This window comes from Bactrocera dorsalis, chromosome 3 (genome assembly GCF_023373825.1).
Source record: "Bactrocera dorsalis isolate Fly_Bdor chromosome 3, ASM2337382v1, whole genome shotgun sequence".
NCBI classification, from domain to species: Eukaryota; Metazoa; Arthropoda; class Insecta; order Diptera; family Tephritidae; genus Bactrocera; species Bactrocera dorsalis.
Window position 1 is genome coordinate 68,834,322 of NC_064305.1, and position 26,101 is coordinate 68,860,422.

General features: G+C 35.6%; 4 protein-coding genes across 6 annotated transcripts in view; all 4 read left to right on the forward strand.

Annotated features, from left to right (window-relative positions):
- Positions 1–17,920, forward strand: part of LOC105228878 (oxysterol-binding protein-related protein 9) — a 35,569-nt gene extending 17,649 nt beyond the window's left edge. For 2 of the 3 annotated variants that reach the window (XM_011208875.4, XM_011208876.4), the window contains 10 exons: positions 1,926–2,046; positions 10,528–10,989; positions 11,060–11,211; positions 11,560–11,661; positions 11,734–11,908; positions 11,978–12,113; positions 12,176–12,262; positions 12,900–13,021; positions 13,119–13,224; positions 14,641–17,920. In XM_011208875.4, coding sequence (XP_011207177.2) covers positions 1,926–2,046; positions 10,528–10,989; positions 11,060–11,211; positions 11,560–11,661; positions 11,734–11,908; positions 11,978–12,113; positions 12,176–12,262; positions 12,900–13,021; positions 13,119–13,224; positions 14,641–14,727 — 1,550 coding nt within the window. In that variant the 3' untranslated portion in view covers positions 14,728–17,920. Of the gene's footprint in view, positions 1–1,925; positions 2,047–8,343; positions 9,384–10,527; positions 10,990–11,059; positions 11,212–11,559; positions 11,662–11,733; positions 11,909–11,977; positions 12,114–12,175; positions 12,263–12,899; positions 13,022–13,118; positions 13,225–14,640 lie in introns of those variants that run through there. The other variant, XM_029551378.2, reaches the window with a different exon arrangement.
- Positions 17,921–19,200: 1,280 nt separating this feature from the next.
- LOC105228876 (serine protease inhibitor 42Dd) lies at positions 19,201–22,041 on the forward strand. Its single transcript, XM_011208871.4, has 6 exons — positions 19,201–19,516; positions 19,576–19,718; positions 19,789–20,681; positions 20,746–20,887; positions 20,964–21,452; positions 21,730–22,041. Exons 2-5 carry the CDS (start codon positions 19,715–19,717, stop codon positions 21,092–21,094), a joined length of 1,170 nt encoding a protein of 389 aa, XP_011207173.2. The 5' UTR covers positions 19,201–19,516; positions 19,576–19,714; the 3' UTR covers positions 21,095–21,452; positions 21,730–22,041.
- LOC105228875 (probable cytochrome P450 6u1) lies at positions 21,796–25,928 on the forward strand. The gene is made up of 3 exons (XM_011208870.4): positions 21,796–21,943; positions 23,593–24,958; positions 25,021–25,928. The coding sequence occupies exons 2-3, from the start codon at positions 23,887–23,889 to the stop codon at positions 25,434–25,436; spliced, it is 1,488 nt and encodes a 495-aa protein (XP_011207172.2). The 5' UTR covers positions 21,796–21,943; positions 23,593–23,886; the 3' UTR covers positions 25,437–25,928.
- On the forward strand, positions 21,937–23,492 carry LOC105228873 (probable Ufm1-specific protease 1). The gene is made up of 2 exons (XM_011208869.4): positions 21,937–22,661; positions 23,157–23,492. The coding sequence occupies exons 1-2, from the start codon at positions 22,098–22,100 to the stop codon at positions 23,283–23,285; spliced, it is 693 nt and encodes a 230-aa protein (XP_011207171.1). The 5' UTR covers positions 21,937–22,097; the 3' UTR covers positions 23,286–23,492.
- Positions 25,929–26,101: the final 173 nt, after the last annotated feature.

The window sequence follows — 26,101 nt, forward strand, 5'->3', positions numbered from 1 at the left end:
AGGTGTAGTATCCACAACAGTTCCCCTCAAGTCCAAAATTTCTTTGTGTGTTGTTGTAATAAATAATTTGTAGTTATGTGCGTGTATATGTGGTAGTTGTGTATGGGCGTGTGGGTATGTGTGCGTGTGCGGGCACTTTGTTTACAACTTTTGCACAATATCTCTCTAGGCATGCCTTAATTGATTCTCTTCTTTTAAATAAATGCATAATTTAGCACTTTAGTAATATCAAAAATGTAGAAGTCGCCGCTGTAACGTTTCATTTGCTTCATTTGATTAGGAGAAAAATAATTAAAATATTCCAAATTAAATATTCCATATTTTGCATTATCGATTCGTTGTGTTCCTCACAAAGGTTTTGTGACAATTCATAGCGTTTTCTGGCACTTTTGCAAAAGGGTTCTCTCAAACCTTGTTGTCTTTCGCCAACACTTGACATACTCACATAAAAAGCATATGTACTTTTACTACTAAATATAACCATATACATACATATAAACACATGCATACTTACATTTTTTATAACTAATTACATTTGAACAACACGCCATTAAAGATCTCTTAAAATTAATTGTCTCAATTACCTCTTCCCATTTACAAGTATTAATAATGTTACATCCCCTGCCGCGCTCTTGGCCCTAAAAACTTTTTTATTGATTTATTTACTTTTTATATTTTATACTTTGAACAGGGTTTAGTTTGTCAGGAAGTTTGTAACATCCAGAAGGAAACGTCGGAGAACCAAAAAAATAAATAAATATATGTATAAATGATCAGTGTATCGAGCTCAGCTGATTTAGTCATGTCCGCTCTTATTTATATACGTGAACTAGTCCCTCAGTTTTTAAGATATCGATCCGAAATTTTGCACACGTGCTTTTCTCTCCAAACAGCTGCTCATTTGTGAGAACCGGCGATATCGGTTCACTATGGCATATAGCTGCTATATAAAATTATCAATTAAAATCAAGTTCTTGTATGGAAAACTTTTTTCTTTTACAAGTTATCTTCACCTAATTTGGCATGGATTATTATATAAAGCAGAGGTATAATCTCCGCAGAAATTGTTTAGATCGGACCACTATAGCAGATAGCTGCCATACAAACTAATCGACCAAAATCAAGTTCTTATATAGAAAACTTTTTCATTTCACAAGATATCTTCATGAAATTTTGTATATGTTATTGTCCAAAGCAACGGTATAATCTGTGCAAAAATTATTCAGATGGGACCACTATAGCAGATAGCTGCCATACAAACTGATCGACCAAAATCAAGTTTTTGTATCGAAACTTTTTTATTTCACAAGATATCTTTAGGAAATTCCTCATGGATTATTTTCTTCAGCAATATCATAATCTCCGTAGAAATTAGTTCGATCGGACCACTATAGCATATAGCTGCCATACAAACTGATCTATAAAAATTAAGTCCTTGTATGGAAACTTTTTTATTTGGCAATATATCTTCACGAAATTTGGCATAGATTTTTCTGCAAGACTCTGCTATAATACACAAACAAATTGTCCAGATCAAATTACTATAGCATATAGTTGTAATGTAAACTGACTGAACAAAATTTAAGTTTTTATATGGAATCTTTTGTATTTATGAAGGGTGTTATAGCTTCGAAGCAGCTGAAATTAACTTTTTTATTGTTGTTGTTTTATTTTAATTTTAATTTTAACTTTTTTGTTGTTGTTTTTTCCAAATTATTATTTTTTATGTTTTTATGTTTTTATTTATTTATTTATTTATTATTTCATTTCTTTATTTTTTTCAATTCTGCGCTCATTAATCCATTATGTTTTCGCTTTAATTGTTGTGTTTGTCAACTCAGTTACAATTTTTCTCACTTACTTCACTCATTTAGTAATTTGGAAATCAATTAAAATTCATATGTAACTCCTTTTTTTTCGTGCAGCAACAACCGCTCCACTCGCTGTAGATGTGCCTGAGACCTCGTATTCCAGCAGCGAAGATGAGGAAGATTTCTATGATGCAAACGATGATCCATTCACTAGTATGGGAAATTCGCCGAGCTAGTAAGTACAAAAAGCTTAAAATATTAGTATATATGATATAATTTGGCATACACTAACGGAATGTAATATACGTAATACTATTTAAAATTTTGTATATTATTAAGGGCTGAAGTTCTAAAAATCAAACATTGTCGTAAGTTTTTGAGGAATTAGAATTACATGCTCGGGGTCGATGTTATATAAGTTGAGAATCCACCTGTCACTTCTTAAAAACACTCATCTTGCCTTTTCTCTTTTATAATTATATGCAAAAAAATTAAATTTTATTTTTATTGTGGACTTATTTAGGTTTATTGCTTATGAAAAAAATTGTTGCATACCAGTAGGCGCAAATTAAAACTAATAATATAACACCATTTTATATAATATCTCTCAAAATTTTGTTATACTACCCTACACGGGGCACATTAAGCTTTCCACGATATACATAAGTATGTACTCATTCATAACCCCCAGAAGAAAACATCGGAGACGCTATAGAATATATTGCATAGTCGAAAAAGTATTTTCGTATTTTGTCTACAGATGTCGTTACAGTCGTATATCTCCAGTGCTACGAATCACTTTGTGTCATACCATATAGTGTTGGAAAGGTGAGGTGGAGAAATTCGAAATTTCGATTTACACTGATGGAATAATGTCTCTAACGTAAAAATGGCAAAAAGTGGTCGCCCAAAATGGTACATATTTGTTTATTTCTTTAAGTTAAAGTTTGATTAGAAATACGAAAAGACTTTTTCGACTAAGCAATTTATGCAAATGATCAACGTGACGAGCTGGGTCGATTTAGTCCACAAGTTTTTGGGATATGGATCTGAAATTTCGCATACGTATTTTTCTCCTGACCTATCAAAATCAAGTTCCTTTATGGAAAACTTGTTTAGTTGACGAGATATCTTCACGAATTTTGGTATAGACTATTATCTAAGGCATCCCTACAATTTTTGAAAAATTTTTTTAGATCGCACCACTATAGCATATATACATAGATGCCATGCAAACTGACGGTTCAAAATCCAGTTCTTGTAAGGTATCTTTTGTTACCGAAGTTAACGTTTTCTAGTTTTTTTTTAAACTGTGCCATCGTGCAAAATTTTTCGTTTTACTCGCTTCTCTCAATTAAATAGTTTATCGGTTTAAAGCCACTTCTAAGCAGCTGGTGGATTTCTATGAGCACCTCTTTTTGATTGCAAAAATATATTCATAATCTTGACATTGCCTGTTGAAGTGGGCAGCGTTGTTAGAAAGAACGTTTCAGCTGCAATATCGAAATTTTCCGCAACCCACAGTCGTCCCACCACCCACCGAGCGACACCCATAGGCGCACTAACCCTTCCGGCTACTGCGGTCTCTTCAAATCTACTCACCTGCATATTCAGATTTTCTATTTTCCTCCTAGCAATTGCAAACATTGACTGATTTCAGTGTGCTTTATTTTTTATGTTTGTAATTTTTGCATTTATTGTTGTTTTTGTAGTTTTTACGTGCAAGGACATGCCAAATGAAATCGATACACTTGTAATTGAAATTTCATATTGAAATGCAACGATTTGGAATGATTTTTATGTTTACTTGTTTTGTTGGGTTTTGTTGTTGTTTGTTTGCTGTTGTTGTCTTATTCTTGTTTGCTGTTGTTGTCATACTTGTTTGTTTTTCTAATGTTCTTTATTACGTTTTCTGCTACAAAGAAAATGACAACAACAAACACATACATACACACACTCACATTGCATGAGATGAGTCTACAGTCATCTATAGTATCATTCATAATTTCGTATTTTCGCCTGCTGTTTGTAAGCATCTATAATTAACCGCACTCTCGAGTGGAATGACTGAACGACTGTCGGCTGCCCATAAAAGATGTGCTGATGAATGCGCGCACACAATGGGAGAATGAACAATTTCAGTGCAACGCAGTTGTCTCGAAGCTTTGCAGCGGATTGTCTTGCATATTTCGGCCCTAAAAAGCATGCAAAAGACAACAACAACAAAGAAAATATAATTTTGAATTTAAAGTTGAATGTGAATTTCACGTCAAACAATTGTGATTCGCATGAGTTTACGTAATGTCGAGCGCAAATCGGCGGCTCCAGTAGACGACGAAAGTGGCGTGTAAGTGTAAAATGAAAATTGATCAAAAGGAAAGTGCAAAAAATACAAAAAATTACAATTTTAAGTGCGGCAAAATGAATTCCGATTTAATACTGACCACTATGCTATATAATATATATTTAATTATGTACGTGTGTGTGTGTGTGTGGCGAATTCGTTGACATTGAAAATCCACTTGATTTATGGTTTAATTGATTGCTTGTCATAATGCCGGCGCAGCGACAATACCGTTATGCCGACCGCCTAGCCGCGGCATTAACTTTAACTCTGTTGGCTCGACGCAAGTTCAAGGTCGCGCTCAGCCAACCAACCGCAAAGTCGCACCAAAAGTGCTCGAGCGGAAGTCGTAATGGCACGCTTATAATATCCGCAGCGTCAAATAGCTAAAATAGCGCGTTTTAAGCGCAAAGCTACGCGCTTGTTAATCAGATGTGCGGCGTAAGCCAGCTGTTGGAGCGTTGGCAGCGTCAAGTGCACAATTAGCGCACACCAAAGCGCCCGCAAGCATAGTAAGCAATCACATGCGTTGCTCCCTTACTCGTTATTAAGCACTTGAGGCGTCTTTAACTATATGTATGTATGTATATATGTATGCGCGTTTATATCCATATCTCAATTATATAGCCAAAGTGCCGCGCCATCTTCACTATCTCTTGCTTTTGTGGGTGTGTAAATGTCGTAATATGTACTTGCCACAAAAAACAACAAAACTAAATTTTTTGTAATTTTTATTTCTTTCTTTCTCTCTTTTGTGCTCGTATTCGCGGTGTTTTTGTGTAAAATTTCGTGTTTTGTTGTGTTTATATTTTAACTCTTTCCACCACCCATACAGCTTTCTTTGTATGTGTGTGTGTGACAGTAAGTAGTAGAGAGCACAAAATGTGTTCTCTCTCAGCTCTTTGCTTCGCTGAGCGTCGCATCCTTACTGGTGACATGCGCTTTAACAGTTTATGTTGCTTCCACGAGCTGAAAGTGTTTACTTTTCTTAGACCTGCATAATTGAGGGGATTATTTCGAAATAGTTAGGAGATTGCTGGGCATATATTTATATGTTTTTACAAAAACTAAATGTTTGAGAGCTTCTTCATCCATCTACAATATCCGTCTTGACCTCCATATGTCTTAAATCGCCTTCAAACTGCTGATGGATTTTTGTGAAATGATTTTGAAAATAGTTATCGCGGGACTCGTCTAATTACTAATTTGTGCTTTTTGTTCTTTCTCTTCTTCCTTACTGGCGTAGACACCGCTTACGAGGTTATAGCCAAGTTAAGAACAGCGCGCCAGTCGTTTCTTCTTTTCGCAAGATGGCGTCAATTAGAGACTCCAAGCGAAGCCAGGTCGTTCTCCGCCTGGTCATTCCAACGAAGTAGAGGTCTTACTCTTCCTCTGCTTCCCCCGGAGGGTACTGCGTCGAATACTGTCAGAACTGAAGTGTTTTCGTCCAATTGGACCTGGCCATCATAGGCGCTGTCTTTTAAATCGCTGAACTATGTCAATGTTGTCGTATCTCTCATACAGCTCATCCTTCCATCGAATGCGGTATTCGACGGTGTTAATGCTCAAAGGATCATAAATCTTCCGCAGAACCTTTCTCTCGAAAATTCATAACGTCGACTCATCAGATGTTGTCATTGTCCTTGCCTCTGCTCCATACTTGTATAGCAGGACGGGAATGATGAGTGACTTATAGAGTTTTGTTTTTGTCGTCGAGAGAGGACTTTACTTCTTAATTGCCTACTTACTCCGAAATTATCTACGACTTGAAAGTTATGACTGTTAACAATGACGTGGGAGTATAGTCGCGAGTGCGACGACTGTTTGTTTGATGACAGGAGATATTTCGTCTTGCTCTCGTTCACTACCAGACCCATTTGCTTCGCTTCCTTATCCAGTCTGGAGAAATCAAAACTAACTGCTCGCTGAGGCCCATCCTGATCCTGACGGAGCTTTTGGTATGACTCAACGTCAGTTTACACAGCCGTATTAGTTTTGCGGAGATACCAAATTCGGCCATAGGGACATAAAGGCAGCTCCTTTTCGTGCTGTCCAAGCAGCTTTGAAATTGACGAAAAAGTAGTGCGTGTCGATACTCTTATCACCGGTCTTTTCCAAGATTTTCCGCATAGTGAATATCTGGATCAGTTAGCTGACGGTGGGCTTTAATCTTTCACACAATACGTGCGATAGAACCTTATATGCGATGTTGAGGAGACTTATCCCACGGTAGTTGGCGCTGATTGTGGGGTCTCCCTTTATGTGGATTGGTCAGAGCACGATTAAATTCCAATCGTCGGGCATGCTTTCATTAGACAATAATCTACAAAGAAGCTGATGCTTGCTCTTTATCAGTTCTTCGCCGCCGTGATTGAATAACTCGGCCGGCAATCCGTCGGTCCCTGCCGTTTTGTTGTTCTTCAGGCGGGCAATTGCTATTCGAACTTCTTCATGGTCGGGCAATGGAATGTCTGCTTCATCGTAATCGATTGGGGAATCGGGTTCGCCTTCTCCTGGTCTTCTGCTTACACAGCTATTCAGCAGGCTGGGGAAGAGTTCCCTCCATAATTTTAGTATGCTCTGGGCATGAGTCACTAGTTCACCTCATACAAGAGTATGCTCCGATCTTGAAACCTTCTGTTAGTCGCCCCATATTTTCGTAGAATTTTCGAGCATTACTCGTACTCACTCGTGGCTTTTCTCTTTTTTTGTCTGCAAATGCGACTCAACTCTTGGTATATATCCCCTCCCGCAAGTGTTGTGGTTGAGTGTAACGTTGCGAGGTAGGCAATCTGTTTTCTCCGCTGCGACCTGGCTTTTCGATCCGGAGACAGCCAGGTAGCTTGATAAATTTCCTTATGCTGAAATCTAGTACTACATATAATCATATTTCGGGCCCCGGCGAAGTCGATCAGCTTCAACCCCATTTGAGGATGTTTCCTCATGGAAGCTGAACTTATCGATCGTTGTGCCAAACCTTTGCCCATCCTGGCATTAAAGTCACCAAGCACGATTTTGACGGGGGCACCTCTTTTAGGTGCGCTTCCAGCGGTCATAGAAGGCACATTGACCTTCTTTTCCGTCGGGGCCACTGTAGTAAATACCACAAAGACCTACTCGTCTCAGGCCTTGCCCCGTCCATCGCATTTCTTGGTCGACGTTGATGTCAGCCTTTATTTTTACGAGAACATTAAGGGACCGGACATTCCAGGTCCATGCCACTAAAAGAGGGGTTTCCCTTCTGAGGCTGTTCTTTAGTTTTCATTGGGGGTTTACGTGACGGGTCTCAACCCAGCGCACAACCCTATGTAGGGGATGTTTCGCCTTCTGACTTTAGTTCGCTTTCAAACTGCTGTTCTTTGGCTACCCAGAGGATACTTGGTCTAAGACCGGATGTCGTGAACTGCTGGATCCATATGTAAAAGAATTGTTTCGGGTCACTCCCAAGTGAATGGCAATCAGAGAACTTTCCGCACGTGAACTTCTACACATGAATCCATCCTCCATTTGGTCTACATCCTTTTTATAAGACAGCAGAAACCTCCCTCTCCTTCGTTCCACTAGTCACTTCCATAAACGCAAAAAGCACGCAGAGTACCCATACTTCTCGAGGACTTATATTTCAGGAAAATATTTTCAATATATGTATACCGCTTTTTATGAAGCCATCTGACTGCCAATAAGAAGCAATATTTTTTTTTTTATCTCCAAAAATTTACTCGAAATATATATACTGGAGTACTTTTCGAAAAACACTTGTATTCTCATTTCCGTGTTTATGACCCCATTCTCCTATATACTACTCATTTGAAATTCAGAACAAAAATTCATAAAATAAAAAAATTTCACCAAAGGTAAGATGTCACATTGCTTATGGAGAGATTAAAGGATTTCATCTCGTGTGCGGTTAATACCAAATTCAATACTTAAATTCCCTCAGATTTGACGCCGCAACATTAGCAAGTTCCTCTACATAATACCACACATTTGCTCTTTACTCTTTCTTCTCTCTCTCTCTCACTCTAATTAATCACACATATGTAAAATGCCGTGCTCTCTTACACTTGACTGCCGGCGGCTCCTAAAAGTATGTCTGTTAACTGAAGTGTACTCTAAAATGTTACATGCGCCCTGCACGCTCACATCCTACGCAACCCAAGTGTGCGGTAACTATTTTAACGACAGCCAGTAGTGCCTCGGCTTTGCTCAAGTATCGACTGTGTTTACTTTAGAAAACAAATAAAACAACGAAAAACCGCAAAATTTATTGCTTTCAAGGCATCGACATAAATTATTTTGCCACACAAAATTTACAAATAAATCTAACTTGTAAAAGCGTTGTATTAGTTTTACCGTTAAACTGCTGAAGCGGGTCGTCAAAGTCAAATGTAACCAGAAAAAGAAAGGTTTTAGCAACAAAAACACAAAATTCGATAAAACTGTCGAAAATTTTCGTTGAAATTTGGCATGTTTTCAAGTGGATATGACGCATCTCGATGGCAGATGACGTTGCCGATGGTTGCCGTCCGCCTGGCGCTCGCCATTGTGTGCTAATGCCATAGAGATTTGCCTGTTTGTTTGTGCCATGTATTGAATATTTTATTGTACTGAGCATTTTCGTGTCGTTTTGAGTATGCAATAAATTAAATTGAGCGCAAACGTTCAAGCGCCTAGAATTATGCAAGACATTATTGCTGGCATTTAATGGCATTGGGTCGTGCATGAACAGCCGGTCGACATAGATTCGTCATAACGGGACTCAATATTTAATAAGAGAAAATACCAAAAATCACAACACGCTCGCTTACACATAACGGTAAATTACTCGCAAATGTGACTGACTGCCGCACAGTCACGCAGTTAAGCGCACAGCAGCCGAAACAAGGACTTGCATGCGTGACACGCACACACACGCACACAAAATACGCTTTACGACAGATTTACGCGCAACGCAAACACGCACACACACGCATACGCGATACTTAAGGCAATCCAGCAGCAGTCATACGCGCCGACAGTTAGCCAACCAGCCAGTCGGGCCATCAGTCACTGAGCCTTCCAAAGCTTCTTGACTTATACGCCGCACATATTTGCACGCACAGCTGGCAAGGCAGGCTGTTACTAGTGCCCTAGTGTGTGTGTGTGTGTTTTCCTAGTGCACTATATACACAGGGGGTCTTGAAGTGAGTGGACATGTTCAAGAAATGGGTGCGACGTGTCAGTTTCAGGTACGTGCGGGGATTTCAGTTCATACAAACGCCATATTCATGCATGTTTTATAGTTTCCTGCATCTATTTCATATGTACATGTGTGTATATGTTTGTATGTACATATTTATTATATTCGTCCTTCACTCGTTTACTTTACTATCACGGTAGTTTGGTGTCTTTGTTGGCACAAATCAGCGTTTTGTTGCATCTTTTTACAGTTCCATAAATATTTAATGGCTGTGTCAGAGTATTTAGCCGCCTTCATAGCATGAGGGTGGTACAATAAGGCTTTGCATATGGATATATCTCAAAAAAGTAAACTAATCGGTTAACGAAAAAGCGCTGATTGGTTTTATAGCTGAAAAATAGTTGGAAAAATCATTCCTTCACAGGACTTGTGTATGAAAAAATCTCCAAAGACGTTGAAATGCGTTCAGGTCATTAAAAATCTATAAATTTTTTGATAAACCCGTTTAATTCCAATACTATGTATGTTAATTATTCTATCTCTCACAACTCATTGTTCCATCGACGGCGGTATTCGCCGTTCCAATGCACAAAGGACCATACATCTTCCGCAGAACATTTCTCTCGAAAACTCGTAACGCCGACATCAGATGTTGTCATCGTCTATGCCACTGCACCATATAGCAGGACGGGAATAATGAGGGACTTATAGAATTTGGTCTTTGTTCGTCGAGAGAGAGGTCCATAATTTTAGTATGCTCTGGGCATCAGTCACTAGTTCACCTCTAGGGGTTCTGCAAGAGTAGAGTAGCACCATTTTTATAAGAAGAAATTACAAAAATTAAAACAATATTTATAGACACATCTATTTTTGGAGATATCTAGGCATTTCAAGGGCTCTCCATAACGTCAAAAATATTGATTTACTTTTTTAAACTAAAATAAAAAATTGGTAATTAAGAAGCAGTTAAAATTATATTTATTAAAACTGTGATAAATATATTTATTTTTTTATTATTAAATTATATACATATTATATTTATAATAATTTTTATTTATTTTTTAATAATTTTTATTTATTTATTTTTTTTATTTATTTTTTATTTTTTAATAACTTTATTTTATTTTTTAATTATAAATATAAAACATTTAAATTAATTTACAACGCCAACTCTACTTATTTTACCTTCACAGCGCCACGCGTGGCTTTTCCGTGGAAACCACATCGCCAACCTATGAAAATGCACCGGAAACACAACCACAAAAGGGTAGCGCCTCAGTGGACGCCAGCGCCAAGTCTTCGATTGTCGATCGTCTGGATGATTATCAAACAGCATTGACAACGGTAGCAGAGACTTTGCCCGCCGGTACGCCGACCAGCGCTACATCGTCGACGGCGCAACCGTTAAGTGGCGCTAAAACATTCCAAAAGTACGGCGACGATGATGGATCCATCGATTATGATGCACTCTACGAAGAGGAGGAGGACTCGACGATCAGCATGGAAGCGCACGGTTCAATGATTTCACATCTCATATCACAAGTCAAGATAGGTATGGACCTGACGAAGGTCGTGCTACCCACTTTCATCTTGGAGCGACGCTCATTGTTGGAGATGTACGCCGATTACTTTGCACATCCGGATCTCTTTCTACGGTATTTTCAAAGCAGCGTGAATTGTGTGTGTATGTGTGTGATTATTAATATATTTTTTTGCTTTTTGCAGAATTGCTGAGATGGAATCGCCACGCGAACGCATTGTAGAGACATGTCGGTGGTATTTGAGTGCCTATCATGCTGGTCGTAAAAGTGCGGTGGCCAAAAAACCATATAATCCCATATTGGGCGAGGTGTTTCAATGCTATTGGGATTTGCCAGGTGCGTACGACCATCGTATTTAACCTGTTTGGAAAACACGATGATTTTTATTCGAATCGACTAAAAAACCACGACCATGATTAAAGTAATGTATTAAGCCCGAATTAGTTTACCGCTTCCATGAACTCTGGTCCTGTTCCTAGTACAGTTTCGTCCGTGTAATCTACCGGATCTAGATTTTCATGCGTACTAGTACTTTTTAGCTCGACAACATTTCTCAGAATTAATTGAAAAATGTATTTTCTAACACTACAACAAAAACTTCGTACTTCTGTTGCGCCTGTATCCCGCCTATCTTTGCTTACCAAATTTTTAGTACTGTTCACTGAATAATGCTTACCATTTCAGGCGAAACACCCGATGCGCAAGTAGTTAATGATGGACCTGTGCCCTGGTGTCATCGCAATCAGCTGACGTTCTTAGCCGAACAGGTTTCGCATCATCCGCCAAGTGCGTATTCAAATATTTACAAATTTTGTGTTGTAAAAAAAAAAAAATTAATTTTCACTTTTTCCTTTGCAGTTTCCGCCTTCTATGCTGAGCATGTCAATAAGAAAATTACATTTTCCGCGCACGTTTGGACGAAATCGAAATTTCTGGGCCTTTCAATTGGCGTACACAATATCGGTGAAGGTATTGTGACGCTGGTGGATCACAGTGAGGAATATATTGTCACGTTTCCGAATGGCTACGGCAGGTGTGCATTCATTTCAATACGAAAATATACGCGTTGCAACTATTTTTATGTACTCTATCTTCTCGTTAGATCTATTTTAACCGTCCCTTGGATCGAATTGGGTGGCACCGTCGAAATACGTTGCCCGCAAACCGGTTATCACGCCACAATTGAGTTCTTAACCAAGCCATTTTATGGCGGCAAGCGCAACAAAGTGACGGCTGAGGTGCGTACACACTTAAAAATTATATAATTCTTGTGCCAACTGTCTACTTCCATTCCTTGTAGATTTACGCGCCCAATGAGAAGAAACCGTTTGTTTCGATAGCGGGCGAGTGGAGCGGCCTCATGGAAGCCAAGTGGCATGATAAAAATGTAATTTTCACTCTTTGGCGTTTGTGCAACAACAGTTTATTTAAGTTTTTTGTACCTTTCAGTATGCTTGTGTAATTTTATTAACCGAAATTTGTAATGCTAAACATTTCCTAATCACACCTAATTTCTCTCTATATGTTTATGACTAAGTTTTCATACATGTTTTGCAAACAGTAACCTACAAACGTTCAATCTCTCTCTCTCTCAACTCAACTCAACTCAACAACTCACTCCGTCCTAACCTCTAAACAAAACAAAACTACACCAAAACGATTATTGTACTTCTCTCTTAAATATTTTGAGCCAGTTACAATTCCAGTTTACTTTGTTTATCTAGAAAATTAAATTACTACTAAGTACCGTTATTTGTTTACCTCTCTACTGCATTGATGTTCTATATACATTTGTGTGTATTTTATTTGTTACTAAAAATTTTTCCTAAACTAACCTCAAATTCAAACTAACAAAAACTATACAGTATATATATATAGTATATATAGTTACATGTATACATACATATGTTTTTGCATATATGTACGTGTATGTGTTTGTTGTGTTCAGTTTATGTGTAAAGACAATAATTTGTGAAAATGCTAAATTTTAAACATGCAAAAATGTTTAATTTTTAATTTTCTAGAAAACTGAAGTATTCGTAGACGTAAATCGTATTCCAATATTTAAGAAACAAGTTCGACCAATCGTTGAACAAGAAGAATATGAATCCAGACGCGTTTGGAAGGAAGTGACCGCGGGACTCAAGTAAAACAAATTTTCATACTATTTTACTGTTATATTAATTTACGCTTTTTTTTGTTAAAAATTTTCAACTAAAAACTTCTTTCTACTCTTCACATAGATTTAATGACATCGAAAAGGCCACAAATGCTAAATGCGCCGTGGAACAAATACAACGTGATGAAGCGAAGAATCGCAAAGACACAGAAACACAGTGGGAACACAAGGTGAGTGCATGCACATAAATAAGTTTGGCATTATTTCAAAAAAAAAAATCCCAAAAATTGATTTGATTGATTGAAATTGTAGACTTTTGCATTTAAACCGCCAAGTAAGAAGAAAAATTAAATTAGTAAAATAATTCCTGAAAAAAAAAGTTGAAATAGTTTGGCGTATGTTGAAGAAAGAAAGAATTATAGATGATATAGAACTAAAATCTTACGAAGCAGCCACTGAAATTACTAGAATTGTTACTTCTAAGCAGAGAAGAGACGAAGCAGCAACTTGTTGTTGTTTTATATGGATAAAGCACAGTTCTCCGATATATATAAAATCGAGTGTGTTAAGAATTCCAATATCTGAATACATTTATGACGGTTATATTCTCTGAAAAGTGTTCAAAAGAAAAACAGGAAAAACCTTTAAAAAAAATATCCCTTCACATGCTTATTTCCTATAGCATAGAAGTTACATATATGTATATGCTATAGTCATACGATTTAAACAATATTTTCGGAGACTATATCGTGACCTTGGACCATAATCTATGTCCAAAAATGGAATTTATCGGCCAATTTGTATGGCAGCTACATACATACATACATATGTTCTATAGAGCTCCAATGCCGACGGCTCCAACAAATCAGCAGCTTCTTAAAGAGTAAATGACCTTTTAAAAATTTTAAACCGTTATCTCAAAAACTTGCCGAGTTCTTGCTCCCTCTTAAAAACCTGAGTCCATTCCGGTTATTACTTGCCTTGAGGATAGTATCACTACCAGATCCATTTGCTTCGCTTCCTTATCCAGTCTGGATAAAGTAGAACGAACGGCGCTCTTGTAGAAAATTGTACCTTCTCTATTCAGCTCTGCAGCTCGAATTATTTTCTCCAAGAGTAGATTGAAGAAGTTGCACGATAGGGAGTCGCCTTGTCTGGAATCTCGTTTGGTATCGAACGGCTTGGAGAGGTCCTTCCTGATTAACTAACTAGTCTAACAAAACCTACACACGTTACATCTATTTTTCGTCTAATAAAAACAAGTTCGTTTTCTATAATTTTCAATAGAAAACGATACTACCTATGAACCTGATCTATAACAGAGTGATATATAATGGTTAGCATGGAATGAAGCCCAAATAAGGTCTCTCCGGCATAATTTTCCAAGAATATCCATGAATTATTTAATTAAATTACAACAACAATAAAAATTTAAATTTTGAAAACTTTTTCTAAAAATAATTCAAATTGAGGTTATAAAATAATAAAAAAGTACCAAATATAAAATGGTAAATCTTTCTGCGCTTGGATTTCCTTACCACTCATCATCATTTGCATCAAATCGAGTTTACGCATGAACTCCAACAATTCTTAGAAAAATAAAACATAATTCGATTTCCGTTTTCCTCTTCTACCCCGTTTTACAGTATTTCCGGCCCGTTGGCGATAACTGGATCTACGCAAAGCCACTTAGCCAGCGCGTTTATCAGCAAGAGAAGGAGAGCAAAAGATAATAAAGATGTCACGGCAATCAAACACCAGGCACCGAGACCGAAACTCCGACGACAAGTGAAGATAAATTGGAAGAAGAACAAGAGCAAGACTAAAAAGATTACAAATAAACTAGTAAAATGGTGTAAATGTATGCGAAAGCAGCTGATGTGTGTGTGAAAGGCGATTTATAAGCTGTAGCACGCATACAAGCATTCATATCAAAGAACGTGCCGACTTGAAGAGCTGACGATTACGAAGGCCTCCAAGCCAGAGGAGTATAGTGGAGTGCACACAGAAAGCTCACACCCCAGTACACTACTATAATTTAAGATGCTGTCATGATGTGCTACATTTCAGAAATGTTTGTAGTTACCTACGAAGACACACGACGCAAAGGACAACGAAGACGGATGTAAAATGCAAATAGAAATAGAAATGATGTAAACGAAATAGACAATGCTGTGAGGTACAATATTCCTGCATCCCCCCGGAGTACTTTTGGACAGCATTATATTACCGACTAGGTGCAATATGTAGATGCACCGTTATGTCTGTATGGGCACGCATGTGGTGTGGCGAGCGTGTGCGAAATCCGAAATGGTTGTGTGACGGTCGAAAGAGTTACGGATGTGCGCCGTTGATAAATATACATACAAACAAACAAAGATATGTGAACCAGTAGCTGTTAAGCCAATGTTGCCGGAACATATAAAAAATCGTATTAAAATAGGTTAAATGCAAATAAAATTTACAATTTACTTTATTGAAGAAACCAACAAACTGATAACCAACCACAATTTAATATAGCACTCGTAAGGCATTTTAAGTGAAATTGTAAAAATTAACTAAAATACACGAAAACAACAACAAAATTCGCCAATGCAATAAGGCGAGCAAACGTACATATAAATACATACATACATACATTTAGTAAAAGTGTAACGAAGCAAGTGAAAATTGAATAAAAATAAAAATTAAAAAGAAATATAAATTAAACAAAACTTACAATAAGAACAATGTGCACAAGCACAACTTCTTCGCGTTCATATCGCTGCTGGCGCATATCGTCGCCTAGAATGCAAAATAACGTAACCTAACTTTTCATAAGTTTACAGACAAAGGAAAAACGATAAAATAGAAACCACTCAAATTGAAACAAAATTTGAGTTTTGGTTATAAAATGGTTATATATTGGTTATTGTATCAGATAGCGATTTTCGATTTGTTTTTGACGATTGGGTTGTTTTGCATTTTAGGTGACGACATATAATGTAATGGAAAACCTTACATACACAGTACGAAAACATATGCGTTGCGTTTGAAGTACTATAAAATCTAGCATTAACGCTTCTAGACTTAAAAAAAACACATAAATACACATACATATACATATATAGCAATTCTATTTTTCATATGTGAGTCAAAAAGTATAACAAAACGTTAGAAAATAATTGAATAATCAAAAACGCACTTCACTTGGTTCGCACTTTTGCTAATTTGCTGTAAATTGCGAGCGAAAAAAATTATTTAAAAAGCAAAAATTGTAATTTAAAAAAACAAATACATAATTTTGATTGCAAAAAACATATAAATATACTAGTTATGTTCTAATAGCGCGCATTAATATTGTAAATTTGATTAATGTATAAATTTGGCGCCGCAATAATGTCTTCAACTAATTTCTAACCTTAAAATTTAAAAATTTTTTGCTAAGCCTAAATTCAAAATATACAATACCTGCAAGCGCATGCGCATGCAATAACTAATGTATACAATCAAATTGAATTTGTAATATACGCCACACACCTACATACATACAGACATGCCTACAAATAATGGTTCTCAGCTAAACTACCGAAATTATGCCTTTCCCCACTTAACGCTTAAAGCTAAACAAACTATCTTTCATTTCTAACTAATATGCTTAATAATACTCCGTAAACGTTTGCTGCCTGCACCACCAAGCAATTGCAAAAGAAAACTTTAAAAAACACGTTTTTCTTTACAAAACAATTGCAAATTTCAAAAATAATATTTTATGATTTTGAATTTTCTTTAAAAAATCTGACACTTTTTCTTTACAAAAAACCTTAAAATTTCAACAACAAAAAATAATTTTATAATTTAAATTTTTAAATTTTCTATCAATCAACTGGTCAAGCAATTTAAAAAATACAACTTTAAAAACGCTTTTTTCTTTACATATAAATATAAAAACTTAAAAAAATTTTTTTTTTTTTTAGAATTAAAAATTTTGTTTAAAAAAACTGGCTACTCTATTAAAAGAAACCATTTTTTACAAAAAAAATTTAAATAAATAAAATATTTTATGATTTTGAATTTTTAAATTCAAATCATCTGGCCAAGCAATTTAAAAAAGACAACTTTAAAAACACTTTTCTTTACAAAAAAAAAACGTAAAATTAAAAATATAATAATTTTAACAAAAAACACTTTTTTCTTTACAAAAAAAACTTAAAATTAAAAAATAATAATAATTTTATGATTTTGAATTTTTAAATTCAATCAACCATCTGGCTACTCTGTTAAAAATAGCTTTCGTCTTTACAAAAAAGAACTAAAATTAAAATTATTTTGCGATTTTGAATTTTTAAATTTTCTTTCAAAAATATGGCCACTCTGTTAAATATTACAAAGATTTCAAACAAACATCGTAAGCAGCAAAAAAACAACAGCAATTGTGTCATATACATATGTATGTACATATGTATAACTAACTTTTTAACAAAACAAAGCACACGGCCTCTCGTTCTCCTCTTTTTACTACTTTACTGCATAACAAACCTTAAATATTTCAATATCCACCATTTGCAAAAAATTGTAAACAATTAACGTAAAAAATTAATAAAAAGAAATCTAACAAACTCATTTATTTATACATACATGCTATGTATATTGATATATTCTAAGAATATCCACAAAGTTAACAAAAGTAAAAGTAAAATAAATTTAAACAACAACAAAAACGTATAAAAACAAAATATAAGACACCAATAAAAGCAAATTAATCGAAAATATTGACGAACGCAATCACCAATAACGTTTGCACTTACGTTTTGTGCGTAAAGCATTAACGTTCAAGTGAAATTATTCCAACTTAACCGTTTAACAAGCCTAAAAAGACTCTAATAACCTACTCACTAAACCGAAAACACTAAAACACTCCTTTATGTTGTTCAAAAAATCATTTTTATTGCTGTATACTTTTTCGAAACTCAAACTTGTTACAAAAATAACATTTTTCCACTTTTTTGCACAACAACAGACAACAAAAACGTTAATTTACCAAAACAAACAAATAATTCACCACGCCGCTCCAAGTATCTTTACTTTAAAAGTACATATATATAAATACTATATATTAATAATATTTTGTAAGTGGCGGGAAATTTGAAAGTCCTGCTAGCAGCAGCCTTTTTACGCGCACTCACAGTCGTGCCGAAAAGTATGAATTATAACTGTATCATAAATTTATATAGTATACTACAATTATTTCATACATACATACATGCATACATATGTGCACAGTTACATACATGTATGTATGTGTATTTCTAGTATGTGTTAGGTAAACAATTTATAAAAATACTAAATTGAAATTATAATAATAATGCAATAACAATCCTATAATGTTATATAGAAATCCACTTTTGTTTTTTTTTCATTATCAACTATCTATTAAAAAATTTAAAAGATAAATAAAATTGTTTGGAAAATAATGAAAATCTTTACAGTTTTTTTGGTTGTGATTGGTATGTACATACATATGTACATGTAGGGCGTATAATTATTAAAAAAAATATATTTAAATAACATGTTGATGTTTTCTAAGAAGTTAGATTTTTAAAACAAACTATTAAAACTATTTTTAAAAAATATTAAAATTATTGTTGAAAAATGTTAAAATTATTTTTTTATATTTTTCTTATTTTCTATTTTTATCTCTTTCTTTTGTTTGACATTTTTTATTTTTCCAATTTTTTTTTAAGTTTAAATTTCAGTCAAAACTTCTTATATTCTTTCCAAATTTGTTTGCTATTCAATTTATGTATGTACATACATATTAAAATTTGACTTACGTGATTAAAAAAAAAATAACAAAAATTTTTAACAGTATATAATTAAAAATAGCTGTCAGCACTTGAGGTTCATTTAAATATCATAATTTTTATACTCTTGGAACAGAGATTTTCGTGGGAACCATTTTTTAGTGTGTCCAGCAAAAAAATTAGCGGAAAAAATCGACCCACCCTAATGTAAGTAAATATATCCCCATATATTTTTGGACAGGTAAACCCCAACAATTATGCAAAATTAATTGTCTAATAAAACAGCGCGACTGCAATTGTTTTTAAGTCGTATAAGTAGTTTGCGATATATGTGCACACTTTGTACATACCTACATATATATGTATTTATGTATGTACGTGGACGCTTGCACAGAAGTAGAACAGGTTCCTGGTTGACGTCAGGCATGTCTTCCCATTCCACATATAACGGCCATTCATTCAAAATTACAGCGATATACATACGAGTATATACATACTTATGTACACACATAACGCACATAGCGGTTGTTTAGTAACAAAAGTGCTACTTAAAAATAAAAACAAAATAATAATAATAACAAATTTGTTGACTAAATACGTGTTTATTCAGGCCGATTATTCATTAATAAAAATAATAAATAATAATAGCGAATCGTTGCCCAATTCGGAAAGCGAACAATTCTTCTTTACTCATATTTTCGGTTTTTCGATGACGATCACCATTGCTTCATACGCGCAAGTACATACAAACCTATATTTGCCAACAAAAATAAAAATAATAATAACACCTAATTTTAGCATTGGATTCATTCATAAGCAGTAACTAATTGTGCTGGCAAGCCCAGTCTGGAGATTGCCAGCAAGCCGTGAAGTCTACAGAAACGGATACATAAAAAGAAATTCTTAAATAATAAACAACACAAAAGCACAGCTGACAATGAGTGAGAGTTCAAAATAATTTATTTGCATACAAACAAATAAAATAATTCATTACTTTTTTTGTTCTCACAGACGGAATTCACCTATTACTCCTCATCATCACCGCAATGGCCAGTTGTGACTACGTCGCCGGTCAAACAATGACTACGCAGCTCATTCAGTCTGTCGTCAGCGCACAGCCCAATGAGAATGTGATCGTGTCGCCAATTTCCATAGAAACCTGTTTAGCGCTAGCCTACCTGGGCGCTGAAAGTCAAACGGCTGCGGAATTGGCCAACAGTCTGGCACTAAAAAACGCCGGCGATAAGCAAAGCGCTGCACAGAAGTTCGGCAAACTCTTTGAGAAGACCAAGTCAGTGGGTAGCGCAACATTTCGTTTGGCCAATCGCATTTATCTGGATGAACGTTTTCATGTTTCCCCCAAATACAATGAGCTCGCCGTGAATCAAATGCACGCCAACGCCGAGAATGTGCGCTTTGCTGATGCAACTGCAACAGCGGCGGCAATTAATAGCTGGGTGGAAGCCGAAACTGTTAATAAAATACGTGGCCTAATTCCTGCCAACAGCTTGGATGCCAATACGGCGCTGGTGCTGGTGAATGCACTCTACTTCAAGGCGAAGTGGTTGAATCAGTTCAGCAATCATTCGACCGCTAAGCGCGAGTTCCACACGAGTGCTGCGCGCAAGTCGGAAGTGGATATGATGAAGCAGACGGACACATTTCTGTATGGCGACTTCAAGGAGCTGGATGCCACCGCCGTTGAAATGAAGTATTTGGATACAGATGTCTCAATGTTGGTGTTGCTGCCGAAGAGTGTTGACGGTTTAGCGTCGTTGGAGGCGAAATTGAAGAGTGTTGATTTGGCAAAGTTGTCAGCGGCGATGCGCACCGAAGAGGTTAACATACAACTGCCGAAATTTAAATTTGAATTCGATCTGGACCTAAAGCCAGTGTTGGCGCAAGTAAGGGTTAAATGAAAATGTCTAAATATTTTATAAGAAAGTTTTATTTTTCTCTATCCACTAGTTGGGCGTAACCACCATGTTCAGTGATAAAGCCGATTTTAGCAGCATGCTGGCGGAGAAAGAAAATGTGGCTGTTTCCCAAGCTCAGCATAAAGCTTTCATCGAGGTTAACGAATCCGGCACTGAGGCAGCAGCGGCTACATGTGAGTGCAAAGTTTAGTTATACTAAATATATTTACTATAAATATGTTTTTTTTTATTTGCTCACTTCAACTGCAGATTTGAAAATTGTACCGTTATCGGCTACATTTGCACAACAAACATACCAGTTCGTCGCCGATCATCCATTCATATTTGCAATTAAAGACAATGAAAATGTCTATTTCGTTGGTCATGTCACACATTTCTAATTATAATTGTTGTTGTTATTCACAACAAACAAGTGCAAATATTTACATAGTTATTTAACAAACAGCAAAGAATGAGTGTACGTTTATAAATATGCCATGACGATACAGGATTTTACAACAGCATATTCATTGCAGCAGTTTCATTAAATGTTGTAATTTTGTAGAATACGCAAGAGTTTGCAAAACGTAAGCATAATTATTGCTATCGATTTTAAAGGATTTAATATTGAATATATGTAAACATTATATACATACATAGAAAAATAAAAATACATAACCTTACAGTGGTGGCGTTTTAATTAGTATTTCAACAGAAGTATACATATGAACAACTACGTTTCTGGAGACTTTGAGAATTGTAAGTATAATTTTTTAAAGTGTGGGTAAACAAAAACAGCATACTCCTACACATAATTAATATTTTATTAAATTAGCTTAAAAAAATTTCAAAAGAAAAATGTTAAGTTTAAGGTTAAAAATGTTAGGTTAATGTTAAATCCAACCCATTTTAATAGATTCGAAAATTGTAGCACATATAAAATATTCCTTATTATAAATTAGAAATGAATATTAGTTAAAAAATAATTAAAGTAACTGCTTTTCAAAACCGTTCTTCCTTTTATTTTTTAATTAAGTGGCAACTTAACGCAACTGTTGTCTACACACTTCGGCTTTGACGTTACATCAGCAACAAAAACAACAACCAAGCAACTGCAAAAATAAAACACGATACCTGCGTCGAGAGAGACGCAAAATCTAAAATTTATTTATTATTCGGTTGTCGTTAGAAATTGACGCATACGATTGAAATTAATTGAAAGTAAAACAAGTGAAAAATAATTGATTTAGGTGATGAGCAATATACATATAATGTAGCCGCGTTAACTAAGAAAGTTTTTGGGCACAGACGCAGTTTCAAGTAAAAAAGTGTGCAAGCGAAAAAAAAACGAACGAAAAAAGTAAGGTGGGCGATTAATGGTTGAATAAGCAAGTGGTATTAGATATGGATGAAGAACATCAAATAACACGCAAATGCTATCCATATCAATTGCTACGCAACGTACAGAAATGCCTACCATTGCCGAAAACAAATGCAGCAGCAGAACCCAGCGTCACTTCATATACGAAAGGCGATTTTTCCTATTTTCACTATAATTGCGACGGTTTCAAGGACCTTGGCTGGGGTTGTGCCTATCGCACGCTACAATCCATATGCTCATGGATTGCTGGAAAACGCGGTGCTACGGACGTAGATGTACTAGTGCCATCTATAAAAGAAATACAACAAACACTTGTGCAGATCGGTGACAAAGAAAATGATTTTGTTGGCTCACATGATTGGATTGGAGCCATTGAAGTTTTCTACTTTTTGGATGCACTCTACGATGTTGTGTGCCGTATCATTCATATTGCAAGCCACGAGGATCTAAAGAAATACGCAAATGTATTGAAGAAATATTTTGATGATTATGGTGGTTTAGTTATGATGGGTGGTGATATGGACGCTGGATCGAAGGGTATTGCAGGAATTCATATTAGCGGCAATCAAGTTTATTTACTAGTGATTGTAAGTAATGAAGTTAGTGATTATTTGTTTTACTTTTTAAAATTTTAAAGGGTATTATGCATATGACAGGTAGACATTTTTGTAAAGAAATTTACTTATAAAAAAATGTATGACCTGTGACTAGTTAACAGGTGGTGGTGATCGTTGTGTGGTTACCAACTTTTAAAATTAAATTGTTTAACAACAAACTGCATTTTGGCCAGTTCGTTGGGTACGCAACAATTCATGTGTAAAATACTTGCGCAATAACAACATACACATATTACAATTAAAGCGGCATAAATAATTACGTTAGGTCAAAGTCGACGATTATTACCGTAGGTTGCTTATTTATTAAAGGTTATTTGCTTTAATTGTGTGGTAAAGCAACGAGCGAGTTTTATAAATTCAATACTTCGAAATTGTATATTTTATATTGTATAGTTGTATATTTTATACATATACATATGTGTTTACTATATTTTTAACGTTTTATGTATTTTCTTTCACTTGCAGGATCCCCACTTTAGCGGCGTGCCCAAATCTGTACAAGAACTAGTTGAACGCGGCTACATACGTTGGCAGCACACCTCGGAATTTGTTGATAGTTCCTTCTATAACATTTGTTTACCTCAACTTAAATAAGACCAAAACAAGATGCCAAAACATGAAAACACCTGGACAATACATATAATTGTATTATTCATTTGTTAAATGTCCATATCCAAAAAATAACATATAAAACTGTTGCAATAGTATTACTTAATAAAATTTGAATTGCTTTCATTACAGAGATACCAAAAACGTTAAATAAATTTAAATACATATATAACTATTTTCAAACAAAACAAACCTCTTTGGACTTTTGCTTTTGGAAGGAACTATCAACGAATTACTTATATTTTTTTATCACATATTTAATGCTTTTACATATTTTACTTGTGACATTCAGACATATCGGCACTACTGTTGCAAAATATGCGATAGGCACTGATAAGGCATCAATTTATAAAATAATCCGAAAATTGTAAAATATGTATGCGATAAGCAATTGTGGCCGCTCCGTAACACACGCCTGCTGACTACACTAGAGTGCGTGCCGCGGAGTAAACCTGGCAAATACCTATAAACAAAAGACATAATTCGTCATGTGAAAATTTAATCAACAATTAACGCTTAATAATCTAATAGCCACAACATATAAAATCCACTAGGTGTACATATTAAATTATTGCCTCGAATCAACATGGAATTGCTTCAACGCTTGCTGTACACCGCCTTAAGTGCTGCCTCAATTATTTATTTCATAGTCAAAGCGAGTCTTTCTCACTGGAAGCGGCGCGGTATATTACATGAGAAACCGAGATTCTTAGTTGGTAATTTGGGTGGTGTTGGCGGCAAACGTCACATTAGCGCTGTGCTGGAACAACTTTACGAAAAGTACAAAGGTCAAGCACCTTTCATAGGTTGTTATGCATATTTGAAACCAATGGTTTTGGTATTGGATTTAGATTTGGTGCGAAATGTGCTTATAACACATTCTGAACATTTCAAGGAGCGAGGCGTATTCGGTAATGCGCCACATGATCCACTCTCGGCAAATTTGCTGCAACAAGATGGCGCAGATTGGCAACGCCTAAACACGGTGGTGTGCCCAGCTTTTGCTCAAGATAACATCTCACAGATGCTACCCACGTTGGAGAAGGTCGCAAGCACAATGCATCGCTCTTTGAGACAAGTGTCGGAAGATGCGGCAGTGTCTGTAAATAATTTGGTGGATTGTTATAATATTGACGTCATTTCGACATTGGCGTTTGGCATTAGTGGCGAAACGTTGCTAAATTCCGATACAGAATTCCGTCGTATGGCGCGTAGCTACCTCAAAGACTTTAATATGTTTCGTCTATATTTTCTGATGTATTTTCCAAATGTTGCACGCTTGTTACGCTATAAAAACTACGAACAAGCTGCTACTGACTACTTTCTTAAGCTAGTGCGTCAGAAGCTTTTCGAACAGGAGTGGAGTCGCCTAGATAAGCGAAATAGTTTCTTTCACATGTTTGCGGAGTTGAAACGTGATCGCGATCCAAAAAGACGTTTAAGTGACGAAGAAATCGCAGCACAAGCATTTTCATTTATCCTTATGGGCTTGGAAACATGCAACTCGGCGATGACATTCTGCCTGTATGAATTAGCGCTGCAGCCGGATTTGCAGCGGCGTGTGCAGGAAGAAATATGCAATGTGCTCAAGCGTAATGAAAATGGTATGGATAGTAAAAATTTGAACGATATGAATTTGCTAAGGCAATGTTTGAATGGTAAGAATTGGCTATTCTAGAAAGTATTTTATAATTTACATCGTTATTCAACTTGTTTTCAGAAACTTTGCGCAAGCATACACCTTACTCTTTCCTACTACGTAATACGAATGAGGATTACGAAGTGCCCAACTCTATATTCATGCTGCGACCAGACAATCATCTAGTCATCCCGATAGCGGCTATACACCATGATCCAGTGCTTTATCCTGAGCCGAATAAATTCGATCCGGAACGTTTCAGTAAGGAAAATAGTAAGCGACGCCATCCAATGGCTTTCTTACCTTACGGTGCCGGCCCCCGTTACTGCCTAGCGCAAAAATTTGCAGAAAATCAAATGCTGGTTGGACTCGGAACACTGTTGCGTGATTACAGCTTCAGTCCCTGTCGCGAAACACCTATTCCACTGGTGTACGATAACAAGCGTTTGGTGCTAACACCAAAAGACAAATTGAAGTTAAATGTTCAGCGTAGATGAGCAGAGTACAAATGTGGCTTAGAAGAAAAGTAATATAAACGAAACATATTTAGACATTCTAATGGCACAATTAATAGTTGTGTACAAAATTTAAAAAGTTATTTTAATTTCCTTCTAAAATTAACTTAACTTACTATGTGTAATTATTCCGCCTTATTGTTTTTAGGATGTAGTTTATTGTTTTTAAGCTTTAGTTTGCCTTATGACTTGTATTGCAGTGTACAAATACTTTCCAAATTATGTCTATGGACTTCTGGGGTGTGCTATTTTTTAGATTTCTATTTGATAATCATTCACTACACTTCAATACTTAAGTATATTTTACAAAACAAAATAATATCCAGACTCGGAAAAAATGTTTGCTGCTTGTGATGTGTATTTAAGTTATCCTTTATATATTTACGAAAGTTTTTTTGTTATTTGTTCAAGACAAATTAGTTTATTAAATGGAAGACACGAACAAAAATATATGTTAAAGATATCAAGTAATAATATGACTATTTTATTTTAAACATGAGGGGGACACGATACTTGGTAAATTTGCTTAAGAGTTGTTACTAGTAGATCGTGAAATAATTACTCGTTTATTTTTACGAACACTTCGTTTGCATAACACTGAGTTAAAAGAATAATAAATAATTAAATCAAATTAGCACTTCCTGTTC

Bases quoted from the DNA above. Each gene is read 5' to 3' on its own strand.
- LOC105228876 (XM_011208871.4), top strand. The intron at 20,682-20,745 runs GTAAGGGTTAAA...TCTATCCACTAG, and splicing joins TAAAGCCAGTGTTGGCGCAA to TTGGGCGTAACCACCATGTT. The intron at 20,888-20,963 runs GTGAGTGCAAAG...CTTCAACTGCAG, and splicing joins TGAGGCAGCAGCGGCTACAT to ATTTGAAAATTGTACCGTTA.
- LOC105228873 (XM_011208869.4), top strand. From the start codon at position 22,098: ATGGATGAAGAACATCAAATAACACGCAAATGCTATCCATATCAATTG. The intron at 22,662-23,156 runs GTAAGTAATGAA...TTTCACTTGCAG, and splicing joins AAGTTTATTTACTAGTGATT to GATCCCCACTTTAGCGGCGT.
- LOC105228875 (XM_011208870.4), top strand. From the start codon at position 23,887: ATGGAATTGCTTCAACGCTTGCTGTACACCGCCTTAAGTGCTGCCTCA. The intron at 24,959-25,020 runs GTAAGAATTGGC...ACTTGTTTTCAG, and splicing joins GCTAAGGCAATGTTTGAATG to AAACTTTGCGCAAGCATACA.